Source organism: Podarcis cretensis (assembly GCF_951804945.1).
Source record: "Podarcis cretensis genome assembly, chromosome: 17".
Taxonomy (NCBI): domain Eukaryota; kingdom Metazoa; phylum Chordata; class Lepidosauria; order Squamata; family Lacertidae; genus Podarcis; species Podarcis cretensis.
Window position 1 is genome coordinate 10,659,920 of NC_137187.1, and position 18,654 is coordinate 10,678,573.

At 45.9% G+C, this 18,654-nt stretch overlaps 1 protein-coding gene across 2 annotated transcripts in view; it reads left to right on the forward strand.

The window, feature by feature from the left end:
* Positions 1-18,654, forward strand: part of PIGG (phosphatidylinositol glycan anchor biosynthesis class G (EMM blood group)) — a 66,731-nt gene that overhangs the window by 39,600 nt on the left and 8,477 nt on the right. For both annotated transcript variants that reach the window (XM_079959427.1, XM_079959425.1), the window contains one exon: positions 12,754-12,917. In XM_079959427.1, coding sequence (XP_079815553.1) covers positions 12,754-12,917 — 164 coding nt within the window. The remainder of the gene's footprint in view (positions 1-12,753; positions 12,918-18,654) is intronic.

Consider the following 18,654-nt stretch of genomic DNA (forward strand, 5'->3'; position numbering starts at 1 on the left):
CAAGAAAGTGGTTTCTACACTTGTAAGGGGCAGATGGGGCTTGTCAAGTTGGAAGGGTAGCCCATCTAGGAGAAGAAAAACTGACCCCCAACCTCTGCTGCCTTGTGGCTATACTCATTCATGAGATCAGCTTCAGAAGTAAACCCTGAGGAAAAATCTGTACCCACTACCTTGTGGGACATCTTCAGGAGAAGAAAAGGCAAAGGAGTTGTTGTTGTTGTTGTTTAGTCATTTAGTCGTGTCCGACTCTTCGTGACCCCATGGACCAGAGCACGCCAGGCACTCCTGTCTTCCACTGCCTCCCACAGTTTGGTCAAACTCATGCTGGTAGCTTCCAGAACACTGTCCAACCATCTCGTCCTCTGTCGTCCCCTTCTTGTGCCCTCCATCTTTCCCAACATCAGGGTCTTTTCCAGGGAGTCTTCTCTTCTCATGAGGTGGCCAAAATATTGGAGCCTCAGCTTCAGGATCTGTCCTTCCAGTGAGCACTCAGGGCTGATTTCCTTCAGAATGGATAGGTTTGATCTTCTTGCAGTCCATGGGACTCTCAAGAGTCTCCTCCAGCACCATAATTCAAAAGGCAAAGGAATTAATGCTACACAAATCCGGAGTGGAGTCCCTAAGGCAGCTGGATGATGTCTCGTATGCCTCCTTCCAGCAACTCCTGCAGCCAAGCTGGTACCAGATTTATTGCTCTGCTTTCCTTTGGATCACATCAACACGGTCGAGAAGGGACTTCCGAGGAAGGCAACCCAGGACTTCCATAGACACTGCCCAGGCTTGCACCGCAGGGAGATCACTTTGGTGCTGCTAACACAACAAAAACAACACAGAAGGCAGCAGTTGTTACCGGTCTCTGCAGCCACCGCAGGCGCTGTGATTCTCCAGTCGTTGGACTTCGCCCCCAGAGGCGCACTCCATTGTATTCTTGAGACAGATGGATGCCAACAACAGCATGAGGAAACTCTCTCTGGTGAATTTCTTGCATGTAAATTCACCACTCAAGTTTTTAAAAGAGGAAATGGGGATTTGCATCCCTTCCACCTGTCCGTCAAGGCACTCAGAACACCTTCTAATAAAATACACGTTCAAGCCAATTCAGAATACTTGGTACAGGATTAGTGGTTCTGGCAATGGAAAGACACCCCTTTATTTTTCCACACCCAATACTTGTTCTTTAAAACCTGTCCTGTTTCCTACCGACACACTGCTAGGCATACAATCTCTTTTGGCTTTGCTTCACTATTAATAGAAACGCATGCCCTGCACCCAGAAAAGTCATTAAACACTGCTCCCCCCCACCTCCATGTTAAAAGAAGCTTGAGTGATTAACAGGCAGTCGGTCTTCATAAAATAGTTCATGTGATCAACCCTGTAACTGAAATTGGAAACGCTTTTAGAAGCCTCAGGAATACTATTTTTGGAATACTCTTAAATTAAACTCTGTGTTGCCATTTTCTCTTAGTTGTCTTATTGTGTAGAACTGCTGGCAATTAAGCAATGCTGGTGAGATGCATATGGTTTCTTTGCAGACTTTCTGTTGCATTAGAGGCTACAGTATATTGGTAAAGTCTTGGTTCATACTTTGGTTTAATTGAATTATCCATCCATGCACCCCTCCTGCGACAGATTGGCTAATGATCCTGAAGTTCTGAGGCAGCGAGTACGAGTAGCTTTTAAAGATCCCATTAAAACCTAATGAAAAGTACTGCTTATATACTTCCCTCCATCTCCCTGTACTTATTTAACGCAAGCTTCCTCAGGATTATTCTAGAAAGGAAACCCTTAAGCTTCTGAAATATTTGGAGGCCTTGCGTTTACAGTGGGGATATATGTGTGTGTAGAGTTTATAGGGTAGACAGGAGGATGTCTGCACACCAGAGTGCTTGGATGGGATCATGGCGGTGTTAACAGGATACTGTTAGTTCTTAGGGATTGTTTACAGCAGGACCCAAACCAATGGATTCAAGTTACAAGCATGGAGATTCTGGCTAAACACCAGGAAGAACTTTCTGAGGGTAAGAGCTGTTTGACAGTGGAACGAACTCCCTCAGAAGGCAGTGGACTCTCCTTCCTTGGAGGTTCTTAAGCAGGGGTTGGCAAGGTTTACCGGCCCTGGGCCAGATCACTCCCGTGGAGATCGTCCGTGGCCAGACTGGCACAGTGCGACACCAAAAATTGCATCTGCGCATGTCTGTGGCACCATAAACCGCTTCTGTGCATGCCCAGATGCCGGAGATCGCGCTTGCGCAGAAGCGATTTTCGGCGTCTGGACATGCGCAGATGCGATTTTCGATATCTGCCCATGCGCAGACATGATTTTTAGCGCCACTTGGGGAATCCCCGCACCGTGCTGCACCACTTTAGCGCAGCGTGAGGGGGACTCGCCGAGCGGGAGGCTTGGTTCAGGGGCGGTTTGTGGGTCGGTAAAACGGTCTTCATGGGCCGCATCCAGCCCATGGGATGCATGTTGCAGACCCCTGTTTTTAAGCATAGGTCAGTTGGCCATGTGTCATGGATGCTTTAGTTGAGATTCCTGCATTGCATTCTACGATTCCCATCAAGGCCCCTCAAGGAAGCATATTTAATGTCTCAGAATATCACAAGGTTCTTCCTCTGCGGACCTCATGGACTTGGGTGCGTAGCTTGTCTCTGCATTTTCCTTGGGCTCCGAGAGCCTTCTGGCAGTTCCCTCACTGCGAGAAGTGAAGCTACAGGGAACCAGGCAGAGGGCCTTTTCGGTAGTGGCGCCCGCCCTGTGGAACGCCCTCCCATCACATGGCAAGGAAAGAAACAACTATCTAACTTTTAGAAGACATCTGAAGGCAGCCCTGTTTAGGGAAGTTTTTAATGTTTGGTGTTTTCCACTTTTTATTATTAATATTTTGTCGGGAGCCGCCCAGAGTGGCTGGGGAAACCCAGCCAGATGGGCAGGGTATAAATAGAAAATTATTATTATTTTTATTGGGGCATGCCATAGTCCTAAAGTGGGTAAATCTGAGGAGAAATCTGATTTAAGAGATTAAAGCTTTTCCTGGCTGCAGAGAACCTTCCAACATACACTTATTTGCCAGAGAATGGCGCTGTGGGTTAAAGCCTCAGCGCCTAGGGCTTGCCAATCGAAAGGTCGGCGGTTCGAATCCCTGCGGCGGGGTGCGCTCCCGCTGCTCGGTCCCAGCGCCTGCCCACCTAGCAGTTCGAAAGCACCTCCGGGTGCAAGTAGATAAATAGGGACCGCTTACCAGCGGGAAGGTAAACGGCGTTTCTGTGTGCGGCTCTGGCTCTGGCTCTGGCTCTGGCCAGAGCAGCGATGTCACGCTGGCCACGTGACCCGGAAGTGTCTCCGGACAGCGCTGGCCCCTGGCCTCTTAAGTGAGATGGGCGCACAACCCCAGAGTCTGTCAAGACTGGCCCGTACGGGCAGGGGTACCTTTACCTTTTTTTACCTCTCGTATCGGCCATAGAGCCCTGGAAGACTCCAGAGAATGTTCCGGTGTGTTTCAGGGCATTATTTCAGGTCGTACATTATTACAATCTGCTGGGCCTCCACAGAGCCCCAGATGAACCGAGAATGTGCTACAATGTGCTTAACATTTCCCCGTGGCTGCACATTGCAAGGGAAGATTAATAATAGCTGTTGGCAACCGGTGTTTCAGGAAAGATTGCCCAGCGTTATTAATCTTCTTTGAGGAGCCCCGATGAGCGTCTGAGGAATTCTGAGTTAAACATAAGGACATAAGATGAGCCTGTTGTTCAGGCCAAAGGCCCATCTAATCCAACATCCTATTCTCACAGAGGCCAACCAGATGTCTCTGGGATTTCTGCAAGCAGATCCTGAGCCCAACTGCACTTAGCAACTGATATTTCAAGCATTTGGCCCTCCAGCAGAGTTAACTCTGAATTCCCTGAAATGTAGTTTGAAAGATACTTCACCCTCAGTCCCGTGATTCTGGTTCTTGTGCCTGAGACTGCACTTTCTGCACTGTCATTTAAATTGTTTTGCATGGTGTTGCAAGAACTCCCATAAGAAATTGGAGCCTATTTCGTTGCTTGATCTGAAGCTTTACCACCAAGTTTGGAAATACATGTCTCAGAAATAGATAGCAGTTCTGTTATGTACTGAAATTCTCACCCTGGGCCAGCAGGGGGATACTGTAGATAGTTTTCACTCAGGTCCACATATGCAAATTAGGGATTGAAAGTGATGTTCAGTGATTGGATAGTTCCAGAAAGTGGTTACTGTTGCGTTGTAGTGGAGCTCTATATAAGCAGGCTGGCTGAATCCTTCAGTTCAGTTCTGTTCTGGCCTGTGAATAAACAAGAGCTGTTTGAAGAATCGCTGTGTCGTCTGATATGTTCACCCACAACTTAACAAGTTCTCTACCTTAACTTTTTTTTTCAGGGCTGTGGGATGGCTTTGTATTCCTTCCATCTCTTTTGTTTTGCTCTCCAGGCAAGGAGATACAGGAGCTTTTGCCCTAGGTTGAAGAACTCTTTAACTGCCACCCCGACTCAACCCTTTCGTAGATGCTTAGCACTGATAGTCCGTTGAAATGTTTATCTCTGTTTTCCCAGCTGGCCAGGCCACCATTTTGTATTGGGGCAGAACAAGTGAAGCTCATCGCTTCTGGGGTGTGTGAATCGGGACAGTGGCTTGTAGGGATATGCAAAGAATATTCCCTTCTAAGATTGGAACGAATCACCCTTCCATTCCTTTTTCCCACTTGTGTCGTTTGAAATTCTTTGCTACTGGGGCAAGTCCGAGGGCAAGGACTGTCTTAGGACTGATTTTTGTAAGCTGCTATGAGAGCCATTTCCAGTTAAAAGGCAGGGTATAAAAGCTGTATGTAAATAATAAACACACACACATATATATATTAGCAGGGTAGGGTGAACTATTTATTCAGAGAAGATTTTTTTTTTGTTTAGTCGTCTAGTCGTGTCCGACTCTTCGTCACCCCATGGACCAGAGCACACCAGGCACTTCTGTCTTCCACTTCCTCCCGCAGTTTGGTCAAACTCATGCTGGTAGCTTCGAGAACACTATCCAACCATCTTGTCCTCTGTCGTTCCCTTCTCCTTGTGCCCTCCATCTTTCCCAACATCAGGGTCTTTTCCAGGGAGTCTTATCTTCTCATGAGGTGGCCAAAGTATTGGAGTCTCAGCTTCACGGTTTGTCCTTCCAGTGAGCACTCAGGGCTGATTTCCTTAAGAATGGATAGGTTTGATCTTCTTGCAGTCCATGAGACTCTCAAGAGTCTCCTCCAGCACCATAATTCAAATCATCAATTCTTCAGCAATCAGCCTTCTTTATGGTCCAGCTCTCACTTCCATATATCACTACTGGGAAAACCATAGCTTTTACTATATGGACCTTTGTTGGCAAGGTGATGTCTCTACTTTTTAAGATTTATTTTTTTTAGTGTACTGTTATATTGCCATCATGGGAAGCACCATTCGGATTTGCTGCTTTGCGTACCATAAACACTCCAACTCTGGCTCTGCCTTCTGAAAACTAACCAATGCCTGTGTTGGCACTGTTGATCATAGGAAACTGACTCGTAGCTTGTTGGACTATATGCCCACCTAGCCCACTATTGTCTACTCTGGCAGCAGCTTTCCAGGATTCTCTGGTAGTGGCCTTTCCCGTCACCTGTTACCTGAGTGTTTTAATTGGAGGTGCCAGGGATTCAGCCTGTGACCTTCCGTACATGCTTTTTGTGTGGTTATGTGCCAGAACAAACCTCTTGCTTGTGCCACATCCACCGTTTGTAGAGGAGGAATGGAGAACCTGTGGGCCTGCAGATGCCTCATTTATGCTGTGGAGCATAATAATAATAGTAATAGTAATAGTAATAATAGTAGTAGTAGTAATAATAATAATAATAATAATAATAATAATAATAATAATTTATTATTTCTACCCTGCCCATCTGGCTGGGTTTCCCCAGCCACACTGGGCAGCTCCCAACAGAACATTAAAAACAGAATAAAACTTCAAAGATTAAAAACTTCCCTAACAGGGCTGTCTTCAGATGTCTTCTAAAAGTCAGATAGTTGTTTATTTCCTGGATATCTGATGGGAGGGTGTTCCACAGGGTGGGCGCCACTACCAAGCAGGCCCTGTGCCTGGTTCCCTATAACTTTGCTTCTTGCAGTGAGGCAACCATCAGAAGGCCCTCGGCGTGGACCTCAGTGTCCAGGCTGAACGATGGGGGTGGAGACGCTCCTTCAGGTATACTGGGCCGAGGCCGTTTAGGGCTTTAAAGGTCAGCACCAACACTTTGAATTGTGCTGGTACTGGTTGACATGGACCCAATGTGTGCATGCTTGTGCTTATAAGGCAAAGGGTGAATGAATGCTGAAACAAGGCCCAAAGGGTTGGTGTGCAGGCCCGCATCTCAGACTCTAATTGTGACTGATATTGGCATGGGTGTGTGCCAATCTATCGTCCAAAACTTGTTTGAAGTACATATCGTGATACCGGTTTCATAGTTTTTGACCTGGCAATATACTGCAAATCATGATATGTGTATGTGTGCTATGCAAAAATCATAATGTGGGGGGAAACGTGAAGCCAGCCAATGTCTCTTCATAGCTCTATCCTAATTTCAGACATTGTGATATATCGGCTTGTTGCGATGTTTAGCTGATGATATGTCATGAAGTTGAAAACCAGGTATCGCCTATCCCTAGTGTTTGCACAAGCTGGGAAGCCACAGATTTGTCCTCGTTCCTACTGGGTCCTTTGTGGGCTTCCTCTCAAAAAGTAACACGAAAGTAGACGTTGAGTTTTGTTACCGTACAAACATTGTTGTGTTTTGCTTTTAGCCCATTTCTGTCTACCTCTTGATATAGAACCTGGTCGCCATTAAAAATTACTGTTCTGTTCATTTTGTTTCTAATGCATGTTCAAAAATTTATAACGAACAAAAGAGAACATTTGTCTGGCCACTTAGGCCTCCCGTTGCAGTAGATAGATATTGTGTGGCTGCTTCCTCGCACAATGCTTCCATTCTGACGGTTTGTCCTCTCCCGAATACAAATTTGTATACGCCTCTGAGCACCGGGCAATGGCTTTGTGAAGCTGGCATCCTCTTGGGAACAGAATTCGCATAGCACAGCGTAAATATTTAAAATGTAATATCTGCACAGTACACTTTACCTCAAGGTATGCCACGCTCTAAACTGCAGAATCAAATAAGGAACGGAGAACAGATTCGCTTCGAGCCGGGGGAGTATATAAAATCTTTATATAAAGAAAACTAAAAATAAATAAGCCACTTGTTTGTGATTTATACAGAAGTGGTTCGAATGCCTCTTTTAAACACTGGAGGGATCTAATATTGTCCTTTATATCCCTGAGTTGACAACAACAACAATGGATTATCCCAGGGTTTTTTTCAGCCGGAACTCAGTTCCAGCACCTCTCAGGTAGGCACCATTGTCATTCTAAGAAAACACGGGAGGTGTTCATGGTGACTTCCAGTACCTCTTTTTCTAGAAAAATAGCACCGGATTATCCACACGGGACATATTTTAAGCCACACGAGAGCTAAAAGGCCAGCACATGGTCTCCCGCCACTGACCGACTCTCCCGGCAAACTGATGGGATCCATGAACTTTTTAATCCAGGCGTAGGCAAACTCGGCCCTCCAGATGTTTTGGGACTACAACTCCCATCCCATCATCCCTAGCTAATAGGACCAGTGGTCAGGGATGATGGGAGTTGTAGTCCCAAAATATCTAGATGGCCGAGTTTGCCTATGCTTGTTTTAATCCCATAGTCCATAATATGAAGAGCAACAGTTAGTCGGTTCTCTGTGTGAGCTAGGACACTAGCAGATAAGAATGAAGAGCATGATGGAGGACTCTAGAAGGCTTAGATGTGACAGTTGTAGACATCAGATCCAAATTATCTCCTCTCCAAGCTGCTATTTACTCCACATGGCAAAGCATTCAGGTACTCGTGACCATACATTTATGGTCTCTTCCCACCACCCCTGGTAAATAGCAAATGTGAGGAGGGATTTCAGTTGGGGAAAACTGGAAGAAAGGGTTAAAACCTCACCTTTTGCAGCACTGTGTCCATAATCAGCATCGTCTTCACCACACACACCTTCCATGTGGGTAACACATTTCCTGATACAAATGGTTTGGCCTTCAAAGGCTTCTGTTGGTGCACACACCTGAGACTTAAAGGGATCTTTGCTTATGTCTGTTTAAGAAATTGAGTGAGGTGCATAATATCTACATGGTGCCTAGGGAACAACTTGCACCTTAATATTAGCAAGACAAAGGAGATGGTGTTGGACTTTCGGAGGAAGAGAGGAGAACTAGCCCCGCTGTATATCGGGGAGGGCTGTGTGGAGAGAGTCTTTTCCTTTAAATTCCTAAGAGTTTATCTCAGTGAAGAAGTGAAGACCTCACTTGGAAAATCAGTACAACCCAGGTGGTTAAGAAAGCCCAACAGAGACTCCATCTCCTCAGAGCATTGCAAAAGAACGGTGTCAATCAACATTTGATGATCTCCTTCTACCAGTCCACAATAGAAAGTGTCCTTTCATAATGCATCACGGTGTGGTATGCTGGTTTGACATCAACTGATAGGAAGTACCTACAGAGGGTGGTGAATACGGCACAAGATATTATGGGCTGTCCCGTGAATCCACTGGATGACATTGCGGAATAAGTTGCCTCAGGAGAGTGAGGAAAATTCTGGGGGATGATTCACACCCTGGCCGGCACTTTTTTGATCTCCTGCCCTCAGGCAGAAGATATAGGAGCATGATTAGTTGCACCAACAGGGTAAATAACAGTTTCTATCCGTGAGCTGTTAGGCTGCTGAATGAAAAGCTAACAAGAGGGCAACTGACTTTTGGGTTTTGTGTGTGTGTGTCAGTAAACGAGGGGAATTGAGACTTAAGAGAGCTGAGTGGGCGGTGCTCATGTAATCTTGAGGTTGGGGGCTGATTGAGTCTCCAGGTCTCTGTTACTATTATTGGTCTTATTTCTTTAGGAAATTTATATTTTAAAAAATGCACACACACACACACACACAAACAAACAAACAGTGTACTATAAGGGAAATAAAAAAGCATAAAATGTAGCAGAACATATTGCATAGTGATCAGTGGCCTTTTGTTGATGACAATAATAATCCAGGAATGCTTGGTAAAGAGAAAGGTTTCTTAAGAAGGCAGCAGAAAACATGATACAGTTGACACCTGTTTAATGTCTAGGACAGTGTTTCCCAACCGGTGTTCCGCGGCACACTAGTGTGCCGCGAGACGTTGCCTGGTGTGCCGTGGGAGGAAGGCGGTCGGGGGGGAGGGGGCGCCGCACACACCCGCGTCAGGAGCCAGCACTTACCTCCCACGGTGCAGGGAAAGACTGGAAGAGCGTCGCAGCAACGCGCACGCGCAGAGCAGCCGTAAAGGGAGGCGTGTGGGTGGAGAAAAGGAGGGAGGGAGAGAGAGAAAGCGGGAAGGGGAGGGGGGAATCCCCCTAGGCGTGAAGGGAGCGCGCGCCGTACGTTCCAAATTTAAAGGAGGGAGGAAGAAAATCCCCTCAGCCACATCGGGTACAGGTTATCCTCCTTCGCCATTGGCCGCTTTATCGCCCCACCCACGCAAGGCGCGAGCCCGGACCTACGCGCCGGTCTCTACGCCACGTGACGGCTTTTGCCTCCAGGACGGCATCTGCCTACGCCAACTCGCGGCTGAGCCAGGACTTTTCGTACACGTGTGGGCGCTTCGTAGCATGTGCTCGGCTTTGCCCGGAAGCGCTACGGAAAGCGGCTTGGATCAGAAAGCCTGGGCTCTTGCGCGCGCGGCATTGTGTTGAAGCGTGCTGGTAGTTAGTGGGTTGGGAGAGCCGCAGCACCCCATCTTTTTTTCATACGAACATGGTTAAGAAGCTTTGTGGAGTGTCAGTAGGTTGGCACAAACCATGACGTTTGGGGACATTAATCTAGCTCAGGGTTCTTAATACCCTGAGACGTTGCCTGGTGTCCTCTTTGAATAAGCGGGGCCTGAGCGTTCCACCAATTTAGGCCTCCTGCCCGGATGTGATATGGCTCCACCTTCCTCAAGGTGGTTCTGCTTTTAAATATTTTCCAACCTGTCACCATGAGGACTAGCGACTTCTTTTCGTAAAATATAAAATCGCTGCTCCTTGCTCTCGTGAGACTGTGTGTTTTAATTCGAAAAGGGTGTTCCGTGTACATTTGTGCGAGCTGTGCTGTAAAAAAAAGGGGTCTGTATCCGTTTGTCAGTGGCAATTGGATGGCCGGATACTGCAGTGATGGAAAAGTTTTTGAAAAGAAAAGAACTGGACTCTGAACAAAATTTGGAGCCAGATGAGAGCCCAAGTATGAGTGGGCATGAAAAGAAAGCAAAGATGGTTAGCTCAAGCAAATTCTCTGGCACAAGGCAATATAACGAAAGCTATATTTCATTTGGATTTACTTTCACCGGAGATGCAAACCAACCAACTCCACTGTGCGTGGTGTGTGGTGAAAAGCTAGCTAACAGTGCTATGGTCCCAAGCAAACTTAAACGCCATCTCCAAACGAAACACCCTTTGCTTCAAAACAAGAATGCGGACTATTTTGTTCGCCTGCGTGAAAACACGGAGAAACAGGCAACTTTCATGAGACAAACCTCAAAGGTAAATGAAAGAGGTCTTAAAGCTAGCTATCACGTTGCTGAACTTATAGCCAAGTCAAAAAAGTCGCACACTGTGGCAGAGACATTAATACTTCCTGCCTGCAAAGCTATTGTAGAGGAGATGCTCGGACCTGAAGCAGCTAAGGAAATAGCCAAAGTCCCTCTCTCAAACAACACAATTTCCAGACGTATTAATGACATGTCCGCAGACATTGAAAGTGTGGTTTTGGAAAAGATCCATAGCAGTGAGAAATTTGCATTACAACTTGACGAGTCTACTGATATCAGTGGACATGCTCAACTCTTGGCCAATGTGCGTTTTGTTGATGGTGATGCAATTAGAGAAAACTTCTTTGTCTGCAAGGCATTGCCAGAAAAAGCAACAGGAGAAGAAATTTTTCGGGTCACATCAGAATACCTTGAACAAGGAGGACTTAAGTGGGAAAACTGCACAAGTGTCTGCACCGATGGAGCTGCAGCCATGGTCGGGCACACCAAAGGCTTTGTAAGCAGAGTGAAGGAAAGAAATCCAGATGCGATTGTTACGCATTGTTTTTTGCACCGTGAGGCCCTCGTAGCCAAGACTTTACCAGCAGACCTAGTTCATGTGTTGGATGATGTTGTGCGCATGGTAAACTTTGTAAAGTCACGACCCGTGAAAAGTCGCATATTTGCAGCTTTGTGTGAGGAGATGGGAGCGAAGCATAAAACCTTGCTGTTTCATACGGAGGTCCGGTGGTTGTCGCGTGGCAAGGTCTTGGTTCGTGTGTATGAGCTGCGGGAGGAACTTAAAGTGTTTCTGACAAATGAGAGGTCAGATTACGCAAAGCTGCTTGCAAGTGATGAGTGGTGTGCAAGGCTGGCATACCTGGCAGATATATTTCATCATCTGAATGAACTGAACACACGAATGCAAGGCCGAAATGAAAACCTGCTTACAAGTACAGATAAAATAAATGGATTCCGTTCAAAGGTGCAACTCTGGCATCAACACGTGGAAAGTGGCAATCTTGAAATGTTCACACTCACCAAGCAATGGCAAGGTGTTCACACTGCTGCACTGTGTGAGATAATAGGTAAACATTTAAAAACTCTCGAGGGGAAGTTGTCATTTTATTTCTCTTCAGTCTCCACTGAATACCTTGACTGGGTTAGGGACCCTTATAGCTCAGCATCAGTTGGTGGAAAGGACATGACTTTACAGGAGCAGGAGGAACTAACTGAACTGAGACAAAATCGTGGTTTCAAGCTAAGATTTGCTGATCTACCTTTGGACAGTTTTTGGTTGGAAACTGCCAAGGAGTTCCCCCTTCTGGCAAATAAAGCTATTTTGACATTGCTCCCATTTTCCACTACATATCTCTGTGAGTTGAGCTTTTCAAGCATGATTGCTATAAAAACTAAATACAGAGAGAGACTGAGAGCTGTTGACGAAGAGCTACGTGTGTGTCTTTCTTCGATTCCAGCCAGAATATCAGCTTTGTGTTCAGCCAAAAAGGCCCAGGTTGCGCACTGAATAAAGTATTTTATAATTTTTCATATTTCTGTTTACTTACTATTTCATAATAAAGTAATTATAAAATACTTTCTTTGTGTTTATTTGATTCCTATTAAAGAGAGTTACTTTATATATAGTCAATATAGGCACAGAGTTAATTTTTTAAACATTTTCTAATGGTGGTGTGCCTCGAGATTTTTTTCATGAAACAAGTGTGCCTTTGCCCAAAAAAGGTTGGGAAACACTGGTCTAGGACTCAAGTGTGGAACTTCCAGTCTTGTGTAACGGGCCCTAGAAGTGCCAGTAATGCCTCTTACTGGATGGAGAGATGTACATGTAGAAACCTCGGACTTCTCTGTGGCTGAATCGCAGCCTCTGGACAGTTGCCCACTATTTGGAGTGTTGCCCTTTGGGCTAAAAGTATTCCCTGCCCCTGGCCTGGGGGAAAGGTGTAAAGACAGAATTCTGAAAGGCCTCCTACCCCTTATGACCTCGAGATGTATCTTGGATACCTTTACCTCGCAGAATAGCTTTCAAATTTTCACTGTGTGGATCTAGCTGCTCAGTATTTTCCTTTTCTTCCAGGGCAACTCAAACAGCATTGCGTCTGTGGACGTTTCGGCTGGCTTTGTCGGGCTTGATAACTACGTGGAAATCCCGGCCATCTTCCTAACTGGATTTGCGACGTACTCTGGGCCTTTATTGTGGGCCATTCACTTGCTGTGCTATTTGAGCTCCGAAGTGAGCAGGTAATCTGTGTGCTGAATGTCACAGTCCATGCTCCAGCGAACTTCACAAGCCTAAGGGGCGAGCTGGAGACGTTTTGGCAAATGCGTGTTCTCAAAGTTGCGTGGGCCAAGATAATGGAACGTTTTAAGAGGGCAGGATTGGCAGGCAAGCAGGAGGCTCTTTTTTATTCTGCCCACTGATCCAGCAATTGGGTTTTTAGAGTCTGGCTGGAGAAAAGAAGTGAAAAACTACTGGTGGTTGGGGAGAGAATTCCTGGGCAGGGGGGATAAACATACCTGCCTGCAGATTCTGCCTTGCAGTTGTCCACATTTCCCCCCATATTAGCATTTCAAAAAGGCTTTGTTGGCATCTGTCTGTATCAAGAGACAATGGAGTGCTGACAATGGAGTCAAACTGCTGCGCTGGCAGCACCAAAGTGACCTTCCTGGGATGCAGTCCTAGGCTGATGTGGTCCAAAGGAAAGCAGAGCAATACGTTTGGCACCAGCTTAGCTGAAGTGAGGGACATGAGGCAGGAGTTGATAATGCAGGTGAGCTGTGCACAGGTGAGCTGAAAGCGAGCTGCCGGCCAGCCCTGTGGAGCCTCCTTTTATTGACACAAATATGCAAACCAGGCAGATACATTTTGGGCTGTGACCTTTACACATCTTCCGGTCCCGAGATCGTGGGGTGGTACAAAGTTATTTTGGCACCTGTTTCCACCGTGTCATTTTCCCCTTGCACAGGGTATGATGAAGGATACAATAGGTCTCAGAGACAAAGGTTACAGACAGGACACCACAGACTACTGAGACTGCAAAAGGTTAGACAGAGGCAACGATGTTCAGACAGCTGTGGCTTGTCTGGGGGGGGGGGTGCCCCGCACCCCAAGGTCACGCGTGCAGGCAGGCTGAGGCTCCCTGCGGATGGGGACTGTGCTCCCTCCGGACCCCACTCCGCGATCATCCCTACAGTTAGCTGCAGGAGTTGCCGGAAGGAGGCGTACAAGACACCATCGAACTGTCTTAGGGACTCCACTCTGGTTTTGTGAAGGGTTTACTCTTTAGCCTTTCCTTCTCCTGAAGAAGGCAGCGGAGGTTTAGTGTCAGAAGTCTGATCCTAAGGGTTGGAAAAGGTGTGCTTTCTTTTTCTGCTTTGGCTCAAAATAACACAAATGGGATACGGCAGGCATAGGCAAACTCGGCCCTCCAGATGTTTTGGGACTACAGCTCCCATCATCCCTGACTACTGGTCCTGTTAGCTAGGGATGATGGGAGTTGTAGTTCCAAAACATCTGGAGGGCCAAGTTTGCCTATGCTTGGGATATGGCTATGTGGTCAAGAGCACTGGAGAGCCTTGGTTACAAAGATCCAAACTGACAGTCTCCACACCTGTTGACTTTTCCTGAGTCAGAGTAGGAATGATGGGGAGCAGGGAGTGGGAAGCCATAGCCTGAGGGCACTTGATGTACCTTCAAGCAGCATCACCCAGTTGGCCTCTGTCTCCTCCTACCCTTCCCTTTGGGGGTGGTGACTAGGGTTTTCGGCCTGGCCAACAAGGCCATCCAAAAATTGTAGGACCCCCCTATAGAGTGAATGTATATATTCACAATATACAGTGGTACCTCGGGTTAAGTACTTAATTCGTTCCGGAGGTCCATTCTTAACCTGAAACCGTTCTTAACCTGAAGCACCACTTTAGCTAATGGGGCCTCCTGCTGCTGCCTCGCCACTGGAGCACGATTTCTGTTCTCATCCTGAAGCAAAGTTCTTAACCTGAAGCACTATTTCTGGGTTAACAGAGTCTGTAACCTGAAGCGTATGTAACCTGAGGTACCTCTGTAAAGGGCTTGCGGCTGAATGTGTATCAGCTTTTTAATATTGAGCACTGGTTTTGAAGCTTTCTCATTATATGTAAGCTAATTTGAAGCCGTTGGGGCTTCCTGGTAAAAACTCAGGAAAATTGCTAACTCAGGAGACCTTGTCGCCTTTCTCCTTTTTAAAATATGGTAGTTCATATTATTTATATATATATATTTATATATAAAATACAATAATAAATAAAATCACCTTCCTCCCCTATAAGGATCGTCAAAGCTGCTTATGTTACAAGTATCAAATAAAAGCACTATTAAGCTCCAAAATAAAAACTAGAAGATAATGAAAACAGCAGCTTACATGCTTAAAATGACAACATAAACATTGCCATGTCAAACTTGCCACTACCCTGTAGCCAGCTGCAAATGCCTGGTGGGCTGTTTATAGTTTTTATTATTATTATGTTTTATTATTTTCTATTATTTTAAAAATTAGTTGCCAAAAAGAAATAAGTACTTTGAGTTACATATTGGAAAAATGACTCAACTAAACAAATGTTTAGTTAATAACTATTCATAATCTATTTTACAGCAGCTTAAAACATTAACTTAAGATGACTTGACAATTAAGAGAAACGTATTTACAGTATTTTTAATTAATTTGAACTATGTTAAAATCATTTAATATCGGCTCCAGAAGTAATGTTTGGACAAGCCCTAGTGGGATGAAAGTGTTTGTTTTAAGTATATAATCTCCATTTTTTTAAAACAACGCAAACAGTTCCTATTAAAACTTAGGACGAACAACAGCAACTGGAAAATTTGGCAAAAAGATTAATTGCATTACATCAGAATGACAAATTTTCCTGGCTGGACTGCTTGATTAAAGAGCTGCAAATATTGTTCATGTTCTTAAAATACATTCTTAGTTTAATTGGTTGTGTTCCCTTTAGTTTCCTAAAGCCTTACTAGATGGGCGAATTTCGCCCATATGCAGTGTAGTTCAGATCCTTTAAAAGGAAAATACCCCTGTTGAGGTATTGCCACTGACTAGCTAATTCAATCCTTGCAGCGACAGTCACATTAACACCAGTTTTTTAAAAACGTGTTTTCATTCCAAAACCTTTATATAGCTAAGTAGAAAAATATACCCAGGGGCAGGAGAGGTAAATGAACAACAGCCACATGGCCATCCAAAGAAGTAGACCGAGAGTCCTAAAAGGATTCTGTTAAGATGAAAGTCATAATGTGAAAATAGGTGAATGGCCAGAGAAGGGTTTAATGCTGCGTAGTTAAAACATTTTGGCTTCTGCCTTCCTTGGCAACTTCATCTGCATTACTGAACTCAGCTGGAAAAGAGAGCTTTTTGTCACCATATTGATAACACCCAACTCCAGACCCTCAGACCTCATTTGTAGGCTTCATGCCCTAGGGGCTAGGGTCCCTTCGCCCCCTTCAAAAAATATTTGCGATCGATTATGTGGGGCAGGGCTTACCTAGAACCCCTCTCCCCATATTTTATTCAAGTTGGCACTCCTGGCTTCATGCAAATGTTGAGTGAGGAGCCCTGTAAGGCGTGCATCCCAATCCCACCTCCTGGAACTGGTCCTCCAGGTTGGAGCAGAACCACCCAAAGCTGGTGCCTCCATACGCCAACCTGAGATCGTACCCAAAGGCTACCATGGTTCATAGTGTCAAATGCCAGAATGAACAGGGTGGAACTCCCTGTGTCTTTCCCAGCACAGGTTCAGCCTGACCAAGGCAGTGATCCTCTTAACAACCTGCCAGGTTGGTCGCCATTATTTCCAAATTGCAGATTCCATGGGTGGGCAGGAGGGACGACATGAGGACTGAGGTCTTCCTGATTCCACAGTTCAGCTACTTAGCCTCTCTGCCTCCCTAGCACACAAGCTGGGAAAATCCTGACTAGCCAGAGGTTATATTAAGAGAACAGGACCTGCCATTGAATTATTGCCAGGTTGCTGTGATTTTCACTTCAAAGTAGAGATTGGCTTATCAGTCTCACTACTGCCAATATAAAAACCAGCGTTTAGGCCTATGACAACCATTACTTGCTCAATCCAATGGCTAGCGTGTTCAGCGGCACATCATTTTGTTTACAACGTGCTTTGGTATTGCGTCTCTACAGACTTAGCAAGCACCTACTGTGCATCAGAGAGATTGCCTGTGTGCCTGTAATTCTGTTTTGCATTACAAAACCTACAGCACACCCCCCCACCCCTCCTCCAACCCTTTATTAAACTTAATAAGCTGTTTTTTGTGCAGTACACAATTCTAGCGCCGGCTGCAAAGCCTGCATAAATACGTTCTCCCAGGATGCAGAGGCTGTGTTGTCAGAATCCCTTAACAGCCGCCACAGAATCACAAGTGTTATTCATGGTATGGTTCATGCTCCTCACACAGTCAAGGAACCTGGAGAGCTTTTAGCTGACCTTGGTTCATCAATAGGCTAACATTGGAGAGGGAAGAAACTCCTGATAAAGCACAATGTTCAAGAGGATTCACTTTAGTTCTCAAATTTCATTGTATTCTGCAACCTCCCTCTTCTCTCTCTCCCCCCGTCAAAGTGTAGGTGGAATTTGCAAGGAGATTGTCCTTATGAACACTGATCAATAAAAATATGTAGAACTGTATAGTTGGAAGGGACCCAAAGGATCATTTGTTCCAACCCCCCTGCAATGCAGGAATATGGGGATCGAACCTGCAAACGTTACCAGCACCACGCTCTAACCCACTGAGCTCTGTAATGCACTGTACTGTAAGCTCCTCTGGGAGCCTTGGCTGAACTGTGGCAAATGTTTCCAATAAACAACGGCGGCACCTGCCTCCTAAAATAAACCCAGCCTATAGGTATCAAGGGACGCGGGTGGCGCTGTGGGTTAAACCACAGAGCCTAGGACTTGCTGATCAGAAGGTCGGCGGTTCGAATCCCCGCGACGGGGTGAGCTCCCGTTGCTCGGTCCCTGCTCCTGCCAACCTAGCAGCTCGAAAGCACTTCAAAGTGCAAGTAGATAAATAGGTACCACTCCGGCGGGAAGGTAAACGCCGTTTCCGTGCGCTGCTCTGGTTTGCCAGAAGCGGCTTAATCATGCTTGCCATGTGACCCGGAAGCTGTACGCCGGCTCCCTCGGCCAATAAAGCGAGATGAGCGCCGCAACCCCAGAGTCGGCCACGACTGGACCTAATGGTCAGGGGTCCCTTTACCTTTATAGGTATCAAACATTGAAGAAACAGGTCTAGTTTGAGGAGTGGAGGATAGCTGAACAAATGGATTTATTGCCCCTGTGTTGACCATACATTCATAGGCACACCTCGCTTATCTTAACCAGTTCCTAATGCATGTGACATTCAGGTGCCTCGGTGCTATTTGACGTGCACCTTAATGACCTCTCAGCTTGATAATTGGTGATGAGCGCTAGAGATGTGTATAGAATCAAAGATTTGATGTTGCCGGCCCTTTAGAACTATCGCCTTGCGTGCCTTGATGCTGGCAGGTGGGGGCGCATTGTCACGTTGAGTAAATGGAAATAATTGCGCCTGTATTGTGTCAAGCTTTGAAGATCAAATTGGCACAAGACCAGTGGCTAGCAGAGCCAAATAGTGGGAGCTGAAGGATAGGCTTTCTGCCAGCTAGGTGGCTCTGTTCTGGAGTCTTTCGTCTTCATTAATGAAGGGGGATTGGCCTGTCACCTTTTGACAGTTTAAAGCAGGCTTTTCCTCCCATCAGATGCAGTGGGACTGTGGGGTCTTTTGCCAAAAATAAAAAATCTGCTCTTTGCACTCTTACTATTTGGCTTTGAGTATCAATCTGCAAGGGACATGGGTGGCGCTGTGGTCTAAACTGTTTCTATCCAAACCCGATTTTGGTTTTAAATGCAGTGTAAGGTAGTCTCCATGGGAGTATATTGTATTTAATTACTT